The sequence below is a fragment of the Brachyistius frenatus genome, unplaced genomic scaffold, assembly GCF_029030835.1.
Source record: "Brachyistius frenatus isolate BFR_SWC_R1_liver_20210118 unplaced genomic scaffold, ASM2903083v1 Contig_8, whole genome shotgun sequence".
NCBI lineage: Eukaryota > Metazoa > Chordata > Actinopteri > Embiotocidae > Brachyistius > Brachyistius frenatus.
In genome coordinates, this window is record NW_027210607.1 from 6,909,259 (window position 1) to 6,927,441 (window position 18,183).

At 39.4% G+C, this 18,183-nt stretch overlaps 6 protein-coding genes across 7 annotated transcripts; 4 read left to right on the forward strand and 2 right to left on the reverse strand.

The window, feature by feature from the left end:
* The first annotated feature begins 308 nt into the window (after positions 1–308).
* Positions 309–2,871, forward strand: mad2l1bp (MAD2L1 binding protein). The gene is made up of 3 exons (XM_069690125.1): positions 309–538; positions 1,894–2,177; positions 2,287–2,871. The coding sequence occupies exons 1-3, from the start codon at positions 343–345 to the stop codon at positions 2,812–2,814; spliced, it is 1,008 nt and encodes a 335-aa protein (XP_069546226.1). The 5' UTR covers positions 309–342; the 3' UTR covers positions 2,815–2,871.
* Positions 2,872–3,108: 237 nt separating this feature from the next.
* Positions 3,109–6,422, reverse strand: ephx5 (epoxide hydrolase 5). Its single transcript, XM_069690124.1, has 9 exons — positions 6,385–6,422; positions 5,794–6,007; positions 5,502–5,682; positions 5,160–5,369; positions 4,950–5,079; positions 4,460–4,671; positions 4,193–4,301; positions 3,964–4,089; positions 3,109–3,857 (listed from the first exon to the last, which is right to left on the reverse strand). The coding sequence occupies exons 1-9, from the start codon at positions 6,405–6,407 to the stop codon at positions 3,656–3,658; spliced, it is 1,407 nt and encodes a 468-aa protein (XP_069546225.1). The 5' UTR covers positions 6,408–6,422; the 3' UTR covers positions 3,109–3,655.
* A 341-nt stretch (positions 6,423–6,763) lies between these two features.
* cst3 (cystatin C (amyloid angiopathy and cerebral hemorrhage)) lies at positions 6,764–8,734 on the forward strand. Its single transcript, XM_069690127.1, has 3 exons — positions 6,764–7,059; positions 7,707–7,817; positions 8,363–8,734. Exons 1-3 carry the CDS (start codon positions 6,862–6,864, stop codon positions 8,435–8,437), a joined length of 384 nt encoding a protein of 127 aa, XP_069546228.1. The 5' UTR covers positions 6,764–6,861; the 3' UTR covers positions 8,438–8,734.
* Positions 8,735–8,827: 93 nt separating this feature from the next.
* LOC138616085 (glycine N-acyltransferase-like protein 3) lies at positions 8,828–12,684 on the forward strand. Its single transcript, XM_069690126.1, has 5 exons — positions 8,828–9,645; positions 9,720–9,827; positions 10,424–10,541; positions 11,076–11,208; positions 11,281–12,684. Exons 1-5 carry the CDS (start codon positions 9,571–9,573, stop codon positions 11,678–11,680), a joined length of 834 nt encoding a protein of 277 aa, XP_069546227.1. The 5' UTR covers positions 8,828–9,570; the 3' UTR covers positions 11,681–12,684.
* A 128-nt stretch (positions 12,685–12,812) lies between these two features.
* Positions 12,813–15,239, forward strand: LOC138616088 (glycine N-acyltransferase). The gene is made up of 5 exons (XM_069690131.1): positions 12,813–13,484; positions 13,667–13,777; positions 13,858–13,966; positions 14,589–14,715; positions 14,840–15,239. The coding sequence occupies exons 1-5, from the start codon at positions 13,413–13,415 to the stop codon at positions 15,237–15,239; spliced, it is 819 nt and encodes a 272-aa protein (XP_069546232.1). The 5' UTR covers positions 12,813–13,412.
* On the reverse strand, positions 14,482–17,811 carry mgme1 (mitochondrial genome maintenance exonuclease 1). 2 transcript variants are annotated; one of them, XM_069690128.1, is made up of 5 exons: positions 17,170–17,811; positions 16,841–17,078; positions 16,625–16,757; positions 16,327–16,457; positions 14,482–15,523 (listed from the first exon to the last, which is right to left on the reverse strand). In XM_069690128.1, the coding sequence occupies exons 1-5, from the start codon at positions 17,681–17,683 to the stop codon at positions 15,484–15,486; spliced, it is 1,056 nt and encodes a 351-aa protein (XP_069546229.1). In that variant the 5' UTR covers positions 17,684–17,811; the 3' UTR covers positions 14,482–15,483. The 2 variants fall into 2 exon arrangements, with proteins under 2 accessions (XP_069546229.1, XP_069546230.1); XM_069690129.1 differs by lacking the exon at positions 14,482–15,523 and having other exon boundaries at positions 16,070–16,457.
* Positions 17,812–18,183: the final 372 nt, after the last annotated feature.

Consider the following 18,183-nt stretch of genomic DNA (forward strand, 5'->3'; position numbering starts at 1 on the left):
TATCAATTTCCATTTTATTTTATTTTTTTTATAAAGGGATATGTTACTCTGGTTTACACTCCAATACAGTAGGTGGCGGTAATGCACCTTTCGCTGGATGCCATCCGCCATAAAACTTAAAAGAAGAAGAAGAAGAAAAAAAAAATAAGATATCCGTTTCCCGTGATGCAGTGCGGTAAACACCCGGCGCGGACATTCAAAACTATGGCTGAAGACTCAAACATATTTAAACTAACATCAAACTCGGATGACACGGATAATGCTGCCGCTGTTGACAGCAGAGACACCGGGGTAAAGAGACGCATCTCGTTTAAGTCAGAAAAATATGTTAACACGCCGGATATGACACGTGAAGTCTTGACGTTACAAAATGTTTCCGACGACTCAAATTCACGGTCTGCGGAGCAACTCTCACCGCAGGCCGTAAACACGTGTTTAAAGGGGGCCGATATATTAAAAGATGCCCCTTCAAAACATCTCGGCGTGAACAATACTGACGACAAGGAAAACGCTGCTGAGCCCTCAACCATCACCCAGGGTAGGTAACATGACCGGAGGGAGGCGGTCACTGGTTCAGACCCAGGTCGGGAGATCAAGCTGACAGCTTCTGGAAAAATACTTTACTGTTTAAGAAAGATATTCTGCATTTCGTTTTGATGTTTCAAAATGTTTTCGTTGAGCGGTGAAACAGTTTGTCCATTGATTGATGAGTCCTCGAACCATTGTCTGATTTCAGTGGTTGTCATAGTATGTAGGTTTAAAACTTGATATTTGTTTTTGAACTGTAGTTTGGACAGAGTTTTGAATATGTCACCCTGGGGAAATGTTGGAAGTCATTGTTTACTAGAGCTGCAAAGGATGATTTTTACTACCGATATATTCTCATTTATTACATTTCCTCATCTACAAATTATGTCCTCAAAGAAAAAGTTTGTCATCCGCTGTTTTATCTAATAAAACAGTTTTCAGTTCTCTCATTTCACTTCAGTCAATTATATTGCAGCAAAATGGTATTGTCAAGCAGACAGACTGACCAGTGGTGTCAGAAAAAACTTGTCCAAATGTTGCATGCACTTGATTGATAATTATTTTATATTAGTATGTGGATCAATAAAATGTTGTCATGCAAAAATAGTGCAGTACTACACTGTATTGATTCCCCAATTCTATTAATTTGCTTTTTTGTTTTGTTTTGTGATGAACAGCAGTCCACAAACAGTTCATTAACATGGGGACTGAAGGAAGCAGAACATATTCATATTTATGAAGCTGGAGTCAGAAATGTTTATCTTTTGTCATTTAAAAAAAATGACTTAAAAAGATGAATCAAGTCATAAAATAGTTGGCTATTAATCTTCTTTTGGCCAACTCAATTAATCGACTAATCTTTGCAGCTCTATTTTGTATGATTTTCTAGCATCTTTTCACATGCAGATTTTTCTTTCAAAACATTTCGTTAAAACAAAGAAAACAGGCAGTCAGCTGTGTATAAAATAGTTAATTAACTTAAATGGATCAGCTGCATTAAAATGCTGTTCACACGCCAACACATTGTAGACATGTGCAGAATTATAACCCTCTAGTTATATGTGATAACCTGATATAACTCATTGAAAAGGTCATTCTGAATTGAGTTTTACTTTTACTCTGATGCATTAGGAAAATGTTGATAATAATACTGATGTAGCTTGGCAAGATTTTGCATGCAATTTATTTAGATGAGTAATTTTTCCACCACAGCCAGACATTATTTGTTTAAGTCTTTATGAAAAATGAACACAATAGCTTTATCGAAATACTAATATTGCTTGATTTCATTAACATTTAACTGGCTCAAATTGAGCGAGACTGGTCCATTGTGCACACTGATGACATTATTCTGGTTCCCCACAGATGATACAGAAGAAGAGGTCACTTCTGGCCAGGGAAATTTGCAAGATTCCAGTGTGACCGCCGGTGAACAACATGCTAACACTGAGGACAGAGATGCTGAGGTGGTGAGAAGAGCTCAGGAGGAAGGCTGTGTGAATGTGCTCTTCCCTGGCGCTGTCACTCACGAAGGCTGCTACCGTTTCGTCAGTGAGATCCTCAAATGCATCCTCTATCAGAGGCAGCAGCTACCCATGACGTACGACCAGCTGGTGTACTCCCAGAAGAAACGGCAAGCTTCGGTGCAGGTGAGCAGGAAAAGTTCCTTTTAAGCACCTCAGCTGTTCACAAATGAAGATGTGTTGTGGATTTGAGGTTAACTAAAGGTTTATGGTGAATGTTTTTTTATTTGTTCAGGATAAAGAGACTGTAAGTCGAAGGCCCGTGCAGTCTACAGACGTAGACTTGCGCAAATGTCAGAAGACCCTTCAGGACTTGGAGGAGGTGCTGCAGCAGCTAGAGGTGCTATTTTCCCTGAGCAGGGTACCCCGTGTCCTCCTGTTAATGGGTGGCTCCCTCCTCCATCCCAAAGAGCTGTATGAGATCAACATGGAGGCTCTGGTATTGGCTGGTGGAGATCAGTGTCTCCGGGTGTCTTCGTGCTTAAGGCAACTGTTTCGCACTCTCTTTGTGGCTGACCTTTTGTCTGACCCCAAATCTGTTCGTTTGATGCCCACCACGGTCTTAGCGCTGGCTCACAGAGACTGCGGTGTAGGTTGGTTTCACCCTAAACTCCAATTTAAAGTCCCAACTCGTGTAAAGAACCATGTCATTGCCCTGTCCTCTGATCCCAGTATTTGTAAGGAACCACGGGCCGAGGGGTCAGACTGGCAGGATTATGTGTGGTTTCAGGCACCCCTGACTATTAAGGGCTTCACCAAATGACCCTAAAAATGATGGGGATCTGTAGTCTGATCGGCACTCCCTTTCTGGGGCCCTGTGTGCTGCAATACATTTTAATGGTGATTCAAGTGAGTTGGTAACTTGAATCTTGAATTGAGCTGTACATATTTTTAAGAGTAATATTTTGTACGTCGATTAAAACAACAGAGTTTATTGACACAAGCAGTAGGGTGTCTTAACTTTTTTTTTTTTATAGTCTCAAGAAGCCTGGTTGGTAAATGCATTTATATATCGCGCCGGTTTACCTTTACAATTTTTGCCTGTCATTCATTCATCCATTCTACTCAATTTTATTTATTTTAGAGTGTAAAATCACCATTCAACATGGTCCAGAAACACTTTACAATTACAAAGAACGTACAACAAGCAAAGCTTATCTGGAACTGGAGGTTTAGTATCATACCCCAGGGACATTTGTAGTATGTGGACTGGAGGAGCCAGGGATTGAACCTCCACCCCTACTATTAGTGGGCAGCCCAGTCTACCATCTATAGAATTTCTTTCACAAATTTTTAAGAACATTAAACACAGAGCAAGATTAGTGCAATATATTTTGACTCGGCTTGGAAAGTTTTTGTGAATTATATAACTTTCTTTCATCCATTCTGTGGACACATTGTAATGCCAGTTTCATCTGTGTACATGTTTACATTTATTAAAAACCTGCACATTATTTAATTAATGTGGCAAATCAAACAGTAATATGAAATGTATGGATGGGATCAACATAACAAGGATTTATGTGTTCTGTTTGGAATAATCATTAATAAATTACAGAATAAAAGTGCCATGGTTACATTGGTCTGATGGTACCTCCAAGGGTTCAGGACTTCTCCACTTTTTTAACAAACTGGATAAGGTCATTGGCTAGCAGCTGGGGTTCTTCAAAGGCAGCAAAGTGGCCACCTCGAGGCATGAAAGTGTAGGAGTAGATGCTGCGATACCTAATTTGTGCCCATGATTGAGGGCAGTGCATCAGCTCCCCAGGGAAGGCAGCCAGTCCGGTAGGCACAACTATCTTTATCCTAAAAAACAAAAACAAACCTTTATCGTCATATGATGAAGTAAAAGGTTGACTGACTTTCAAAATAAAAGTCCAAGCATGGACAGTATCAGCACTTGACCACATACTTGGCATCCACTCTGTTTTCAGGATTAGTCTTGAAGTTCTCTTTGTAGAAGCGCATGGAGGAAATGATGGAGCCTGTGGTCCAGTAGATCATGATGTTGGTCAGGAGGTCATCCAGGTTGAATTTTCTGCACAAATGTCATCATTTCTAATGAATTCCAGCCAGCAACAATCACACAGACCATGCTGCATCTATCCATCTAATTTCTATGATGATTAGTCTTACTGTACCCCTCTAGCCCACCATCTGCCAGATCTCTGTTGCTCTGATCAGTCCAGGAGGAGAACTTTTCCAGAATGTAGGCCGCCAGGCCGACAGGAGAGTCATTGACTCCACAGCCTGCAAACACAATTGTATCAAGAGCTGAGGTCACAAAATACTTGGAACAATTGGCTTGTTTTGAGTAGATGCTCTCAGATTAGATTCCCTGTGACCCATTAAGACTAACATGATCAGCAGTATCAGTGAGCTTGTTTACTCGTTGTGTATGCTCCCACCTGCGGTGTCCGGTTTAGTGGCCTGAATGTGCAAGTAACCCGATTCCCTCAGGAGGTTCCAGATGTTCTTCTCAAAGTAAGGGAACAACCGGCGGACATCTTCTCGAGTAAAGCCCACCAGGAAGGGCAGGTAAGGACCAATCATGAGGGACAACAGCACTTTGAAACCCCGTGATGACATAAACATGTTGAGGTGGAGACCTTTCACACAGCTGGAAAAGATAAATTGTGAAACGGTAGTTAATCGGTCTTAATTTTAGATTTATAGCTTTAAATGTTTGCGTTAGGATTTATTTTTTTTTGCCATTATATCAGCTCCCTTCTTCAGGGATTTGTATTACAATTGTTTCTTGGTAATCTGTGCAAACAGTGCGGGCAGTGTTTCACAGTTTAAGTAAGAATGTCACAACAACTAATAAATGGGTGGTGGAAATTCCACTGCAGTGACAGCTTGTGGCTGGTTTTCAGTAAGGGCTTGTTTTGCGCTTACTGAGGCTTCATCTGTGACATGTTGGTGGTGATGAGCGAGCCCCAGTCTCCTCCCTGCAGATAGAACTGGGAGAACCCCAAACGCTCCATCAGCGTCAGGAAAACTCTGGCAGCAGCGAGACTGTTGAACCCTGGAGAACCAACAGGAAGCACATTTGTTTATATCTGCAGCGCAACCTGAAATACATCACTTTATTTTAGAATGACTTACCTTGTTTATGAGGGGCTTCTGAAAAGCCGTAGCCAGGGATGGATGGGCATATGACCTCGAACGCAACACCGTCGTGGTTCTGTGTGAGAAGCGGCAGAATGTTGTAGAACTCGAAGAAGGATCCAGGCCAGCCGTGAACGAGCATCAGAGGCAGAACCTTCTGGTTCTCGCGGTGTTGTGGGCGCACATGGATGAAGTGCACATCCAGTCCTGCATTACAGCAAAGGCATTGGTGTGAAAAGAAAAAAATAAGCGGAGTGATTTTTGGCCAAATAACCAACTGATCAGGGAAATTTGGAGACTGAAGCGAACCCTGTTCACTAACTGTGGCTCTGTGTGTACCTTCAATTTTGGTTTTGAAGTGTGGATACTGGTTAAGCACCGCCACCTGCTTTTTCCAGTCAAACTCATGTCTCCAGTAGGACACCACTCTCTTGAGATAAATGGAGTTGAAACCATACTGGAAGCCGCTATCTTCTAAAGGATCAGTGTAGCGGGTTCTGTCAATGCGCTCGTGGAGGTCCTGTTGAACGAGAGCACTGTTCATTGCTTCATATAAAAAGTGTGAATCTCTTAATATTGTTATGTTACTTTCTAGAGTTCATCAAAAGTTTGATTAACAGCCCCAAACCACCTTAATCTCGTCATCTGAGGTTTTCACTTCAAACGGATAGATTTTGTCATCCTCTGACCGTGGCTTCTCTCCTGCTCCCCACCATCCCTCACCAAGAGCGACAGTTTTCACTTTTCTCCTTTTGTGCAGTACGTATGCCAGCATCCCCCCTGCTGCCACACCAGACCCGATTAGAAGCTGCTGGTGGACCACATCCAAGCCAAAGAAGGCTTCCCTGCAAAGTGTAGGAAAGTATTAGTAGTGAAAAACTCATTGGACATAATTATTGGTGGAAGAAGAATTCAGATCCTTTAGCATGTTACTGTTGTAGCTGTACAATCCAAAAAGGTTGGAAACCCACAGGTTTAATCTTTAACAATGTGTTGTATTTTAAAAGCTTGTTAATCTAAAAAGTAACTGAAGCTGTCAAATAAATGTAGTGGAGTAGAAAGTGCCATATTACCATCTTAAGTGTAGTGGAACTATAAAGAAGTATCAAAAGGAAAATACTCAAACAAAGTACAAATAGCCTACCTCAAAGTTGTAATACTGTACTTGAGTAAATGTACTTTCTCTAATATACCTCGATAAAAGGGGAATATTAGTACTCACTTCAAAACGTGCAGTCTTTGCATTGTGCCGTTCCAAAGGTGGGCGTCCACAGGTGCGGTTTTTTTTTCAGTCCTGCAGTAGGACAGAGGTCGAAAATGTTTAATTCTTCTGCAACGTTGTGTTTTCTAAAGATCAACCCACCGTGCTTCTCAGCATACCTTCTTCACTTCGTGTAACGTGTCCTTTGATATAATGCTTCCTTTTTTTTTTTTTTTTTTAATTATTTTTATTTTAAACACATTGACGTTTCCGCAGTTGAACTAAAACAAACACACTCGCAACGAGTCGATGAACCAGAAACCTAAATCAGACGCAGCCTTGTTGCAAAGATCGTTGATTGGCTGCGAGATGTGCCACTCCTCCCGCGCGGGGCAGACGTGACGTCGCTGTTTATATAACAGGGAGGCGACGTGGAAGCTGCTGCTTTGTTGTTGTTGTTATTATTTTTGACTCACTTGCTGCATCCAGAGAAACACGATGTGGAAGGTTGTGATTCCCGTTCTTGCGGGCGTTTTCGCCGTCGGGCTCGGTGTTATGGTGGGGGGCTTCAGAGATATCGATGTTAATGACGCCGGTGCGAAGAATGCTCTGAACTTCGCCATCGTCGAACACAACAGACGCTCCAACGACGCGTACCTCAGCCAAGTGGCACAGGTGGTCAGGGTTCAGTCACAGGTTAGTAATATTAACGATTGTAGATTGATGGAAAGCCATATAAGTGAAGAATGCCAAATCCAGTTAAAATGGTGGCCCTCTGCGTGGCAGCGTGTGCAATTAGCAGTAGGCCTGTTTCCCATTACGCACACATTAAAGGTCTCATTTACACTCCTAATCTATGGGAGGTCGATATAACACGGGCATAGGTATATGGTTTTCTATCTATTTATTTATGTACCGTGTGCAGGGATCCTAACTGGTTTTGGAAGTGATGAAACATGTTTGGCCTTTACACAATACACAAGCCATAATCCAATCAATCTTGTATGATCATGTCGCATCAATCTTAACAGTGGAAAAGTTTGTGTCGACGCAGCTGTGAAATGTGAATGGGCTGTGTTCTTTATACATCTGTAAAGTAGAAAAACGGGAAGCTTAAAAGAACCACTTATTTTCTGCAGATTGTGTAATTTGGAGCCGAGTCATTTACCAGTTGTTTCCGTCTTCACGCTGATTATTCATCAGGGTGGAGTTTTTTGTAAACTATGTTCATTTAAGGTGTAACTGAGCTGCCATTTTTGTTTTGAAAATCTGCTGCAGCGCCTTAAACTGTGGAGGTTTCCCATCACCTGTATTTCCATGTCTCACCTACTTTCTCCTAATAGGTGGTTTCTGGTATTAAGTACCTCATAACTGTGAAGATGGCAAGGAGCACCTGCAGAAAGAACAATGCAAATGACTTGTGTACCATCCACCAAGACCCAGCAAAGGCCCTGGTAATGACTTTATTAAGATGCTACAAAAAAACAAAACACTTTTTTTTTCCCCCGCTGGGTGTTATTAGACTAAGGTTTAAATATCATACAGCATCCCTAATCTCTAGATCACTGACTATCAGAATGTGAAACAACTGTATAGTTCCTGTTTTTGAAATGTCAAGCTTTGTTGTCCGAGTGCATTGAGGGGAATTGACCAACATCCTATTCTACCAAAATATGTTTGTCAATCTTCATTCATGATTTTTATGTAATAATGATATAATTATGACTATATAGAACAAATAAATAAACATATGGTAGGTGTCAAATGAATGTCATTTTTAAGCAGATTACTAAATTTAACGTATAATTCAACACAATTCAATGAATTATAAAGTATTTGATACTTAAATACAATCTCACCATGATTATTGAACATGGGGAATGCTTTAACAGAAGACGGGAAGTTCATCATACCTTCAACATGCAGTGTTTACCTTTGTGAATAATAAAATAATCTCAAAGATTTTAGTATTAAGTGTATTCTGAACTTTGTCTTTCAGCCTTACGAGTGCACATTTACAGTATGGAGCCGCCCTTGGCTTAATGACATCACCATGCTGAATCAGCAATGCTAGAAAGAGAACTACGTGGGAGGCCCTCAGGATTGGAACTGTTTGCCGAAAAACCTTCACTCTGAGTGAAACGCATTTTCCTCCAGATTAAACACAAAAGTATTAACATTTCTATTTTCTGCTTATGCTACTTCACTGTACACTATACTGAATACAGTATTGACTTTTAGAAGAGCACCTTTGTAATACCTAATCACTAAATCAAATAACAAATTATTGTGTATCAAATTGTTGATTTGACAATTAAAACAGAGATTTAAAAGAAATGACAAATTAAAGAAGCATTTGAACTTTAAAGAATGTGTCCTTGTTGTAAATACCTGTATTCAGCTCCTGCTGCCCAGACCTATGTTTTTTTGGGTTTTGAGTGATGTTTCTGTATGCGTTACATTTAGCTGACGCTTTTATCCAAAGCGACTTACAATAAGTCAACCATGAGGGTACAAAACCCAGAACGTATACCTGTTGACTTGCATCATCCAATAAGGATATGCATTCTATAAAAAAAAAATTTAAAAAAAAGAAAGAAAGTGTAATACAGGAGGGAAAGAGTCCAGTTGCATAAATTTGTATTACCATAGATTTAAAAATGTAAATTTCCCCTTTTAGCATTCAAATCATGAATTCACGTATTACTTACTTATTTATTATTTATTTGCCGTCACTGTATAACACAATTATTAGTACAAAGTATGAGCTAGCACCTGCAGCAAAATGAATACAAGTTCAATGCTTAATAAATAGAAGGCAGCAGAAAATTACTGTGAACACTTGTGTTACTTTCCCTGAAGTCTTAAAAGACATTATGGGCGTGTTTATGGATTGTATTTGTACAATTGTAAGCCGATTCTTTAAATGCTACAGAACTTCATTATAACTAGTACATCTTTTTTTAAATTAAAATTAATTTTAATCTGTAAATGTTTACTTAAACAACTGCAGATGGAAAAAAGAACAACTTTTATTTTTTTAAATTCAGACCGGAAGTCGCCTGCTGTTTTGGTAGACGAGCTCGGTGTGAAGTATGCACTAAACTACATTGACCGACTGTGAATAGTTTATAAAGGCTGGTCAAAGTATGACAGCTGTTTAAAACGAACGGGAGGACAGACTGCAGGAGGAGGTAAGAAACAAACATGAAGGTCCTGAACAAAGACGAGCTGCAGATCGCTGAAGGAGTTCTGCTGAAATACTTACCGAAGAGTTTTAAGGTAGACGGCCGCAAGAAATATGTAAAATACATGACTGTATTTATGCATCTAATCCACTGCATGTTTTATTTTAGGTGTACGGTTTCCTGTATAGTATTAACAGGAAAAAACCGACCACATTGGAGGTAGTCGTTGATACCTGGCCTGATTTTAAAGTTATCGTTTGCCGACCTGACGCCACGGTGAGTTCATATCTCGCTGGAGAATTAGACAGCTTTGCCATACAGTGATTTGTGAACTTGCACAAGCAGTGGTTGAAGAACTAGCGTTTATTTTTTGTAAAAAATAACAATACAGCAATGTAAAAATACTCCCATTACAATTGAAAGCCCTGCAAAAAAAAAAAAAAAAATCGTACTTTAGTATATGAGATTAGATTTAGACTTTATTAATCCCACAGTGGGGAAATTCGGTCGTCACAGCAGCATAGAAAAACAAAAGGTTCACACAATATGAAAAAAATTACAAATACGTATAAGATGTAATATGTATGTAAAATGAAGTTAAGGTATTAAATATCACTGAATAATGACATCAAGGAATTTAAGTAAAATCTTCATTTTAAAACTAACTAAAGCTGTCATAAATGTAGTGGAAACAGAAAGTAGGATATTTCCTCTAAAATGTTGTGGAGTGGAAGTATAAAGTATCAACAAATGATAATACTCAAATGCAAGTTCCTTTACAAAAATTGTACAGTAAAGTAGGCTACTTTTAGTTCTTGGTTACTTCCCCGCACTGGCCTACTGATTGCGAAAATTTTATGTTGACTTCACAGAACAAGCGTGCTTTGGAGTTCATGAAAAAGGTATCATACTACAGCACGGATGTAAAGGTGTTAAGGAAAATGCTGACAGAAGATGCAGTTGACTGGAGCCCTCATTTCCTAATTGGAGGTGAGTTCAGGGCACTGCAGAAAGCTGTTGTTACTACTTTACGTATAAAGTTTTGCAGGCAAACTATACAGCATGATGAGCTCGTGAAATATTATGCATTTGTATATAATCACTGGCTATATATGTATTATAATTTCTTCTCTGGACATCTAATATTTATAACAGCACTCCATGCACACTTACATCTTTTCACTACTTGTTTAAAATCTACAGGAACAGTGTGACCTTCTTCACTCACCTATGCACAGCATGTATCTGTTTACATGTCTATACTCTCCTACATGGACCGACATCATGCCCAGAGTCAAATTCATTGTATGTGTAAACATACTCGGACAATTAAGATTCAATTCACTAACATAATATAAAAGTTTAATAGTCACAGGGAATTTTTTTCTATATTTATTACTTTTATTTTTCCACTGTGTTTTGGTAGTTTTTACAAAGTAAAGGATGTAAATGCTAACTCCACTCCCGGTGTAACAGCTTGTAAAGAGAAATAACAGAACATGTGAATTACTTTTTGTCCTACAGGATCTGACTTTTCCCATGTACCTATGCTCAAAGAAGTGTCCTCCAACCGAAACGTCAACAACAGAGGCTATGTTTTGGTGCATCTTCTGTATTTGCCAGACATCAACAATCTGCTCACGCCAGTTATCGACAGGTAAAGTCAAATCATTATAATGCACTTTAAAATGTATCTGTACATATGTCACTTCTATTTGTTTCTCCACAGTGAGCTTGAGTCGAGGATTTCATCTCTTAACCTTTCTCATGTTGACTTGGTGAACAAAACCTGGAAATTTGGAGGGAACGAGCAGGGTTACAGAAACATTAAAAACCTGATCAGTAACTTCCCGTCCTGCTGTATCATGGACAACAAGGGTCAGCCGGTGTCCTGGATTCTGTTGTACGACTACTGTGCCATGGGCATATTGTACACGCTGCCTGAGCACAGAGGGAAAGGCTATGCCAAAGTGTTGATCAGCTCCCTGTCCAAGAAGCTCCACGCTGAGGGCTACCCAGTGTACTGCTTTGTAGAGGAGAACAACACAGTGTCCCACAAACTCTTTACAAACCTGGGCTTCATTGAGGATACCTCTTACAGGGCTGCCTGGTTGGAGTTCAACTTTTAACTTTGACTTATAAAAGTTTAATTGTTTAATCTTGTCGCTGACATTTGATCAGGAAAACATAACTTTAAACAAACTTTTTAAATGTGTGAAAATATGATTGAATTGTAAAGAAACACAAATCAAACAAAAGTATTAACAGAGATATTTTAAAGAAATGTTAATCACTCTTGGTCTATACTGTATTTGAATTGGTGTTTATTATAAAATGTATATTTTATAAGGTCCCCAAACCACTGCATCAAAGCTGGACTGTAAAAATTGAAGTGAAAGAAGCATTGATTGAAACATATAATACAATAATGATTTCAAGTTTTCATAAAGAGTTAACATGAAGGTATTTAGAGAGGCAATGCAAATGAAATTTAGCTGTATTGATTCAACTTTGCTTTCTCTCAGTGCTGAAAAATTCTCAAATTATGTACACACATACACAAGTATTTCCTCCATACTGTAGAGGCGATCTCTTTTTATACACGACAATACAAATAACACTACCGCTGATTCTCCAAAGTAAAGACATGTCATGCATATCTTGCTTTCCTGATGTTTCATAGTGTGTCTTTTGTCCTTTTTAAAAAAAATTACTGTCAAAACTTCAACTTTCAGTTCAGCTTCGAATACAGCACATACAAATATCCTTACTTCTGTTTTCATGGCTACAAGAAAGGTTTTGCAATCCTGAGACAGGCTCTAAAGCCGGCTTTAGCAGTTGTGGATAGTAACTGAGTACATTTACTCAAGTACTTAAGTACGATTTGGAGATAGTAGTCGTTTTATGCAACATTATAATTCCACTTTACTACGTTTCAGAGGGAAACATTATGCTTTCTACTCCACTTCATTTATTTGACAGCTTTAGTTACTTTTCAGATTAAAATCTGACACAATCTATGACAAGCTTTTGAATTACAACACATTGCTAAAGATTAAACGAGATGGTTTCCAACCTGTCTGTCTGGGATCACATTTCAGATTTCTGAGAGTCTGATTAAAAAAAGAGAAAGATCAAGAGAAAAAGTCCAAAATCAGGTTTGTCTATCAGAACTCTCCCAGTGGTCATCTGACAATCCCTCAGATTTATCTGCCATCCCTGGACATAAAACTGGGTATAAAGCAGTTTAAACTAGCTCCGATTGCAGCAGCTACAACACTAACATGCTGCCTACACACTGATGCTTCAGTATTAACAATCTAGCGATGTCATATAATAATATATTAGCCAAAAGGACCCAACTAGTACTTTTATTTTAATACTTGATTTGATGCTAATACTCATCAGTACTCATTTGCTGATAATACTAATAACTCACTTTTACTTGTAATGGAGTATTTGTTACATTTCCGTCTTGATACTGGGGTATTAAGGATCTGAATACTTCTTCCACCACTGTTTTCTATCCAGTTAGAGCTGTATTTTCTGAAATAACTTTGTCCTATCTTCCAAACGTGAAAACGAAACGTGTCATAAATCTAAAGATAATTTCTCAACAAGTGTGTGAGCTGTTAGTTAAAGTGGTACACGTCATTGTTTCTCGTAAAAGTTCATCACAATTTACGGGTCGAAAGTGCGAATCCAAAGCAAAGTTCAAGAATAAAAAAAAAGGATAAGATCGCCCTGTTGTAGTTTACTCAGATCCTCTGCAGACACTTTAATGCTTTCCCAAACTGAACGCTGCATTTCGATACAGTTTCCTTTATATTCTTGACTGGAGACATATTACCAAAACCCACCATGGAGCTGACGGAAGATCAGCTGAAAATAGCTGAGTCCGAACTGAAAAGATATTTACCTCGGTCACAGAAGGTGTGTAGCCTACAATGAGACCTACTTTTTAATAGAGTAAATTCTGCATGGCTATTACATGTTTATAATAACCAGTGTTAGCCTATTATAATTTTATTCTAATGCCGTCGCTTTTGAAGATACGCTACCTCACTCATAACCTAACATATTCTTTGGACGCGAATATTGTTTTATTTTTGAAGGTTTACGGATACCTGGTCCTCAGAAACCGGGTCAGATCAGACCCTGACGAGGTTCTGGTGGACAGATGGCCACACTTCAGAGTCATTGTCTGCAAACCTCGATATGAAGAGGTACTACTAAGGCTACTATATATCAAACAAAACACAGTTTCCAAGCATTTCTGCACAGTTATGTCTTATTTTTCTTCTAGAGAGGTGATATGTTCAAAGACACGCTGGTTTTTGCAAACGATGAAGTTATTCTAGAGGAAATCATAAGAAAGTCTTCTGTCATTGACTGGACCAGATACGTTTGTCTTGGTAATAGCAACACGCACTTGTTCTTTACACTGTCATTGAATAATTATGTGGAAATCTTTTAATTATTCTCACATTGTGTCCCTATTCATGGTCATTGAAATGTATTTCTTAATTTCTTAAATTTGCCAGTGAATAGCTTTATCACTCTATGATAAGACATACAAATAGAGTAAGTTATGACCTGATATCCTACTAAACCTGTTTTTTTAAACCTCTGACTTTAAGGTATGAATTTGGCTTCATTTTGAACTTAATTGTCTTTCATTGTGTTCAAAGTCCTCCCATTGTTTTGGTATACAATTTAGTGATAGGAAGATATGACATAACTTTATGTCGTATTCTTACATCACAAAAAGTTAAGAGGTCAAAGACCAGTACCGTCGTGACAATATGCATCACTGTGCTCGAAGAAACAAACAAAAGAAAAGGTCAGAGCAACTTAAGTTTCCAAATACATCAACATTTTCATATTCATGGTTTAAAAGCATGGTTGAACTTTACACCTGTGACAGAAGGAGAGACTCTGATCTTTATTATTGTTTTAATAAAGCATTTTCTCAGTAATATAAATAAATACAACAGAAATTTAATACATTAGAGCTTTTGATTGCTTGTGTTCAAGGAACTTGTCTTCCCCACATGGAGATAGTGAAAGCAGTGGCAGCAGAAGAAAACGTGACCAGCAACAAACTGGCAGTGTGTCACATGATGACACTGGAGGAAATGATTTCGCTCCCCGCTATAGACAGGTATGACCTATGCATACAGTGATAGCTTAATAAAAGCACGAGATGGATCATTAACATAGGTTAAATATTTCATTTATAAAACAGGCCTCTGCTCTGAAAATCCTTTTGTTCTGTTCTACATCAGCTCAGGGATCTCACTAAGCTCTCTGGATGAATCACACATTGACTTGGTGAATCAAATGTGGAAGTTCGGGGAGAACAAGGACGCTCTCAGGATGATCCGCAACATGATTTCAAACTTCCCCTCCTGCTGCGTGCTGGACGCTGAAGGAAAGCCGGTGTCCTGGATCCTGACCTACGCGTCGTGCGCCATGGGAATGTTGTACACTCTGCCAGAGCATCGAGGGAAAGGCTACGCCAAAGTCCTGGTCAGCAGCATGACCAAGAGACAGCGTGCGCAGGGCTACCCAGTGTACTGCTTCATAGAGGAGGGGAACATGGTCTCTTACAGGCTCTTTAAAAGCCTGGGCTTTACTGAAGATCCCTCATACAGGTCAGCATGGTTTGGATTTAATGATTTTTAAATGTTTCAATGAAGGGCAATATGTAAGTGAAATGTATTATAATGAACTGCTGAGGTTCCTAGAATAACAAGTGACGGTCAATTTGCTGCCAATTTGTTTTTGTAGCACAGAAAGTAGGAGAGGTGGAGTAAAACTGCAAGTCAGAAATATTGGTAAAAAGCGTGTTTTTTTTGGTCCTCCTACTACACAGCTTACTAAAATAACCTGCTTTGTGCACATGGCCTTGTAGATCTCTCCAAACCACTCATCTCTTTTCTGACAAAGCACTGGATGCATGACTGGATCTGAAATGGGGAAAAAAAAAATCTTAATGTGAATGATGAGCATAAATATTACCCCATGCATCACATTTATTATCCTGACTGCCCTAAATCTAGGGTAGAACATGAAATGACAGTTTTAGTAGCATTTTAAGTAATGGAAGAGCATAATACTGAGAAGTCATAATATGTTCTGTAAAAATGTACATAATAAACCTCCATTACAACTACTGCCCAAATTGATGTTTTCTAGAGCTGCAAGTAAAAGATTAGTTTCATTATCAAGTATTTTTTTGACTAACCAATTGGCTGTTTAGTCTTTAAAATGTCAGAAAATAGTGAAATATATCGACCAGTGTTTCTCCAAAAGAGAGGGTGCAGCTTTAAATGTCTCATTATGTCCCGAACAACAGTCCACTACCAAAAGATATTCAGTTTATTATCATGGAGGACTGAAGAAACCAGAAAATATTCACATTTAAGAAGCTGAAATCAGAGAATTTGAGCATTTTTTCATTTTAAAAATGACTCAAAATGATTAACTGAAAATATTTATATTTAATCAACTAATCGTTGCAGCACTGATGTTTTCAGACTGCTACTTCATTCATCAGTCATCAGTTTGATTTTGTATTGATTCACTTCATGACTATGTAATGTTTAATGTTTCACTTGTTTGTAAAGGCACATACTACTGGTGAGATGAGGATAATAACAACCTCATGGAACATGTTGTTTATTATATTTTTGAATAAAATATGGGATTTATCAAAAACAAAGTGAAAATGGAACTGAAGTTAGTGTGGGAAGATTACTGAATGCTTTGCCTTTGTTCTGTGAATTCTTCAAGTCGTAGCAACCACGTTTTCCAGTAGTCCAACATCAGCGCCGAGCTGAGCTGGTGAGCGTGGGCTGGTGAGCCGTCCTTGTAGGCCACGACAATGAGTCCATTCTCAACCTGCAATTGGGGGTAAGCCAGTGTGCGACACACAAACATTATTATTATTATTATTATTATTATTAATAATAATAAAGAAAAGACTCTTGACTTCAGGCTGGGAGACAGAATATGGATGAAAAGCAAAGAATTACAAGCTCATAACATCATGTGTCTAAATAGCTCACCTGGTATTTGTAGTTGATGTCGCTGTTCAAAGCCCCAGCGTAGGCTGCCACCTGAACAGGGTTGTCGTATGTGTTGCTTAGAAATGGTTTTGGTTTCTCTGAAGTCTTCCAGTCAATAACACATAGCACACCCCTGCAAACAGAAGTGGGCTGTGAGCGGAGTTTATGAGAAAAGTCAAGTCTGGTTTAACTTGGTCGACAAATCGGGAATTTGACCTGTAGCAAGCGACACAGTCCACAACTCCAAGGTAGTCGAGTGTTTCGTGTTGCACAGTACTTTCAATTGCTCTCACGGCACTGACGTCCTCCAGTATGTGAGCGATGCTCTCCAAGTATCCCTGCACCTCAGGTGGATGCTCAGGTGTCTCTGAAGGATCTCCGCTCTTCCACGTTGCACCTGATGTCAGGATGTCCTCCAGAGCCGAATGGAAAAGCTTCCCTTGTCTGAATAAATCTGAGCACAAATAAGTGAATCACTGTTAACCCCCGATACGGATCAATCACTGCATAACACACATGTGTAACATTCATTTCACACATCTTACTCTGCCAGTGTTGTTTGAAGCCTTCCTCTCCAAGCTGCGCGATCATCCTCCTCCTCCATCTCTCCAGGTAGAAGACCTGCTCTGGGGAAAGCGTCTGCTGAAGGATGCGGGTCACACTCGGTACGAAAGACCTGCCTGGTCCTCGGTTTAACAAAATCCGGGCTGGAGGTCCTGACTCCGGCTCTTCGGTTTCCAGCGTGTCTTCACAGTTTACGAAGGGATGGAGGGTTTTAGGCGCCCTCACTTCAGCTTTTGTGGAAGTTTGAGCTTTGACAACCGGTCCATATAATTGGTCGTCTTCAGCCTGGATGGTGTCGGGGGTTTGGGAGCTGACCCTGGAGGACATGACAGACTTCACGAGGGAAGAGTAGCGCTCACTGTCCACTGAGCTGTAGGGGCTGCTTCGTTTGGAGGCTTTTAAGCGATGGCCAGCAGAAAAGTGGCTCACAGAGAGGGAGGTGCTTCGAGGAACAATCGTCCCTCCGACGGACAAAACGCGTTTCAAAAAGAGCATTCTGGCGACTTTCACACAAACATAGAAAACTAGAAGCTATTATCTAACCCCCAACTACATATAACTACACCGTTTTCAAACCACATATAAGACTTTTATCTTCATTTTAATGCCGGCACTTGCCCCAACTTGTTACTCGCCCAAACAACCGCCTGTTTCTGAACGACGCGCCTTTTTGGGTGCACAAGTCTCCGTCGATGGGAAATGAAGTTTCGAGAATGGCTTCATGACAGCACGTGAAAATAAAATAAACTACGTTTCCCATAAGGCGCAGTGTATCATTGAAACGCATCCGTGTTGTTATTAACTCGCCGAGTTAATTTAATAATTTAATCAAGTTTTTTTATTTTATTATTATTATTATTTTCCCCCCGCTCATTATAACTCATCCGTCCGTTATTTAACAAAGTGCAACATAACCGTTCATTTAAAAAAAAGTAATCATAAAGTCGATATTATATCAAACCACCTGGTAAAGAAATACAACATGACTGATCAGG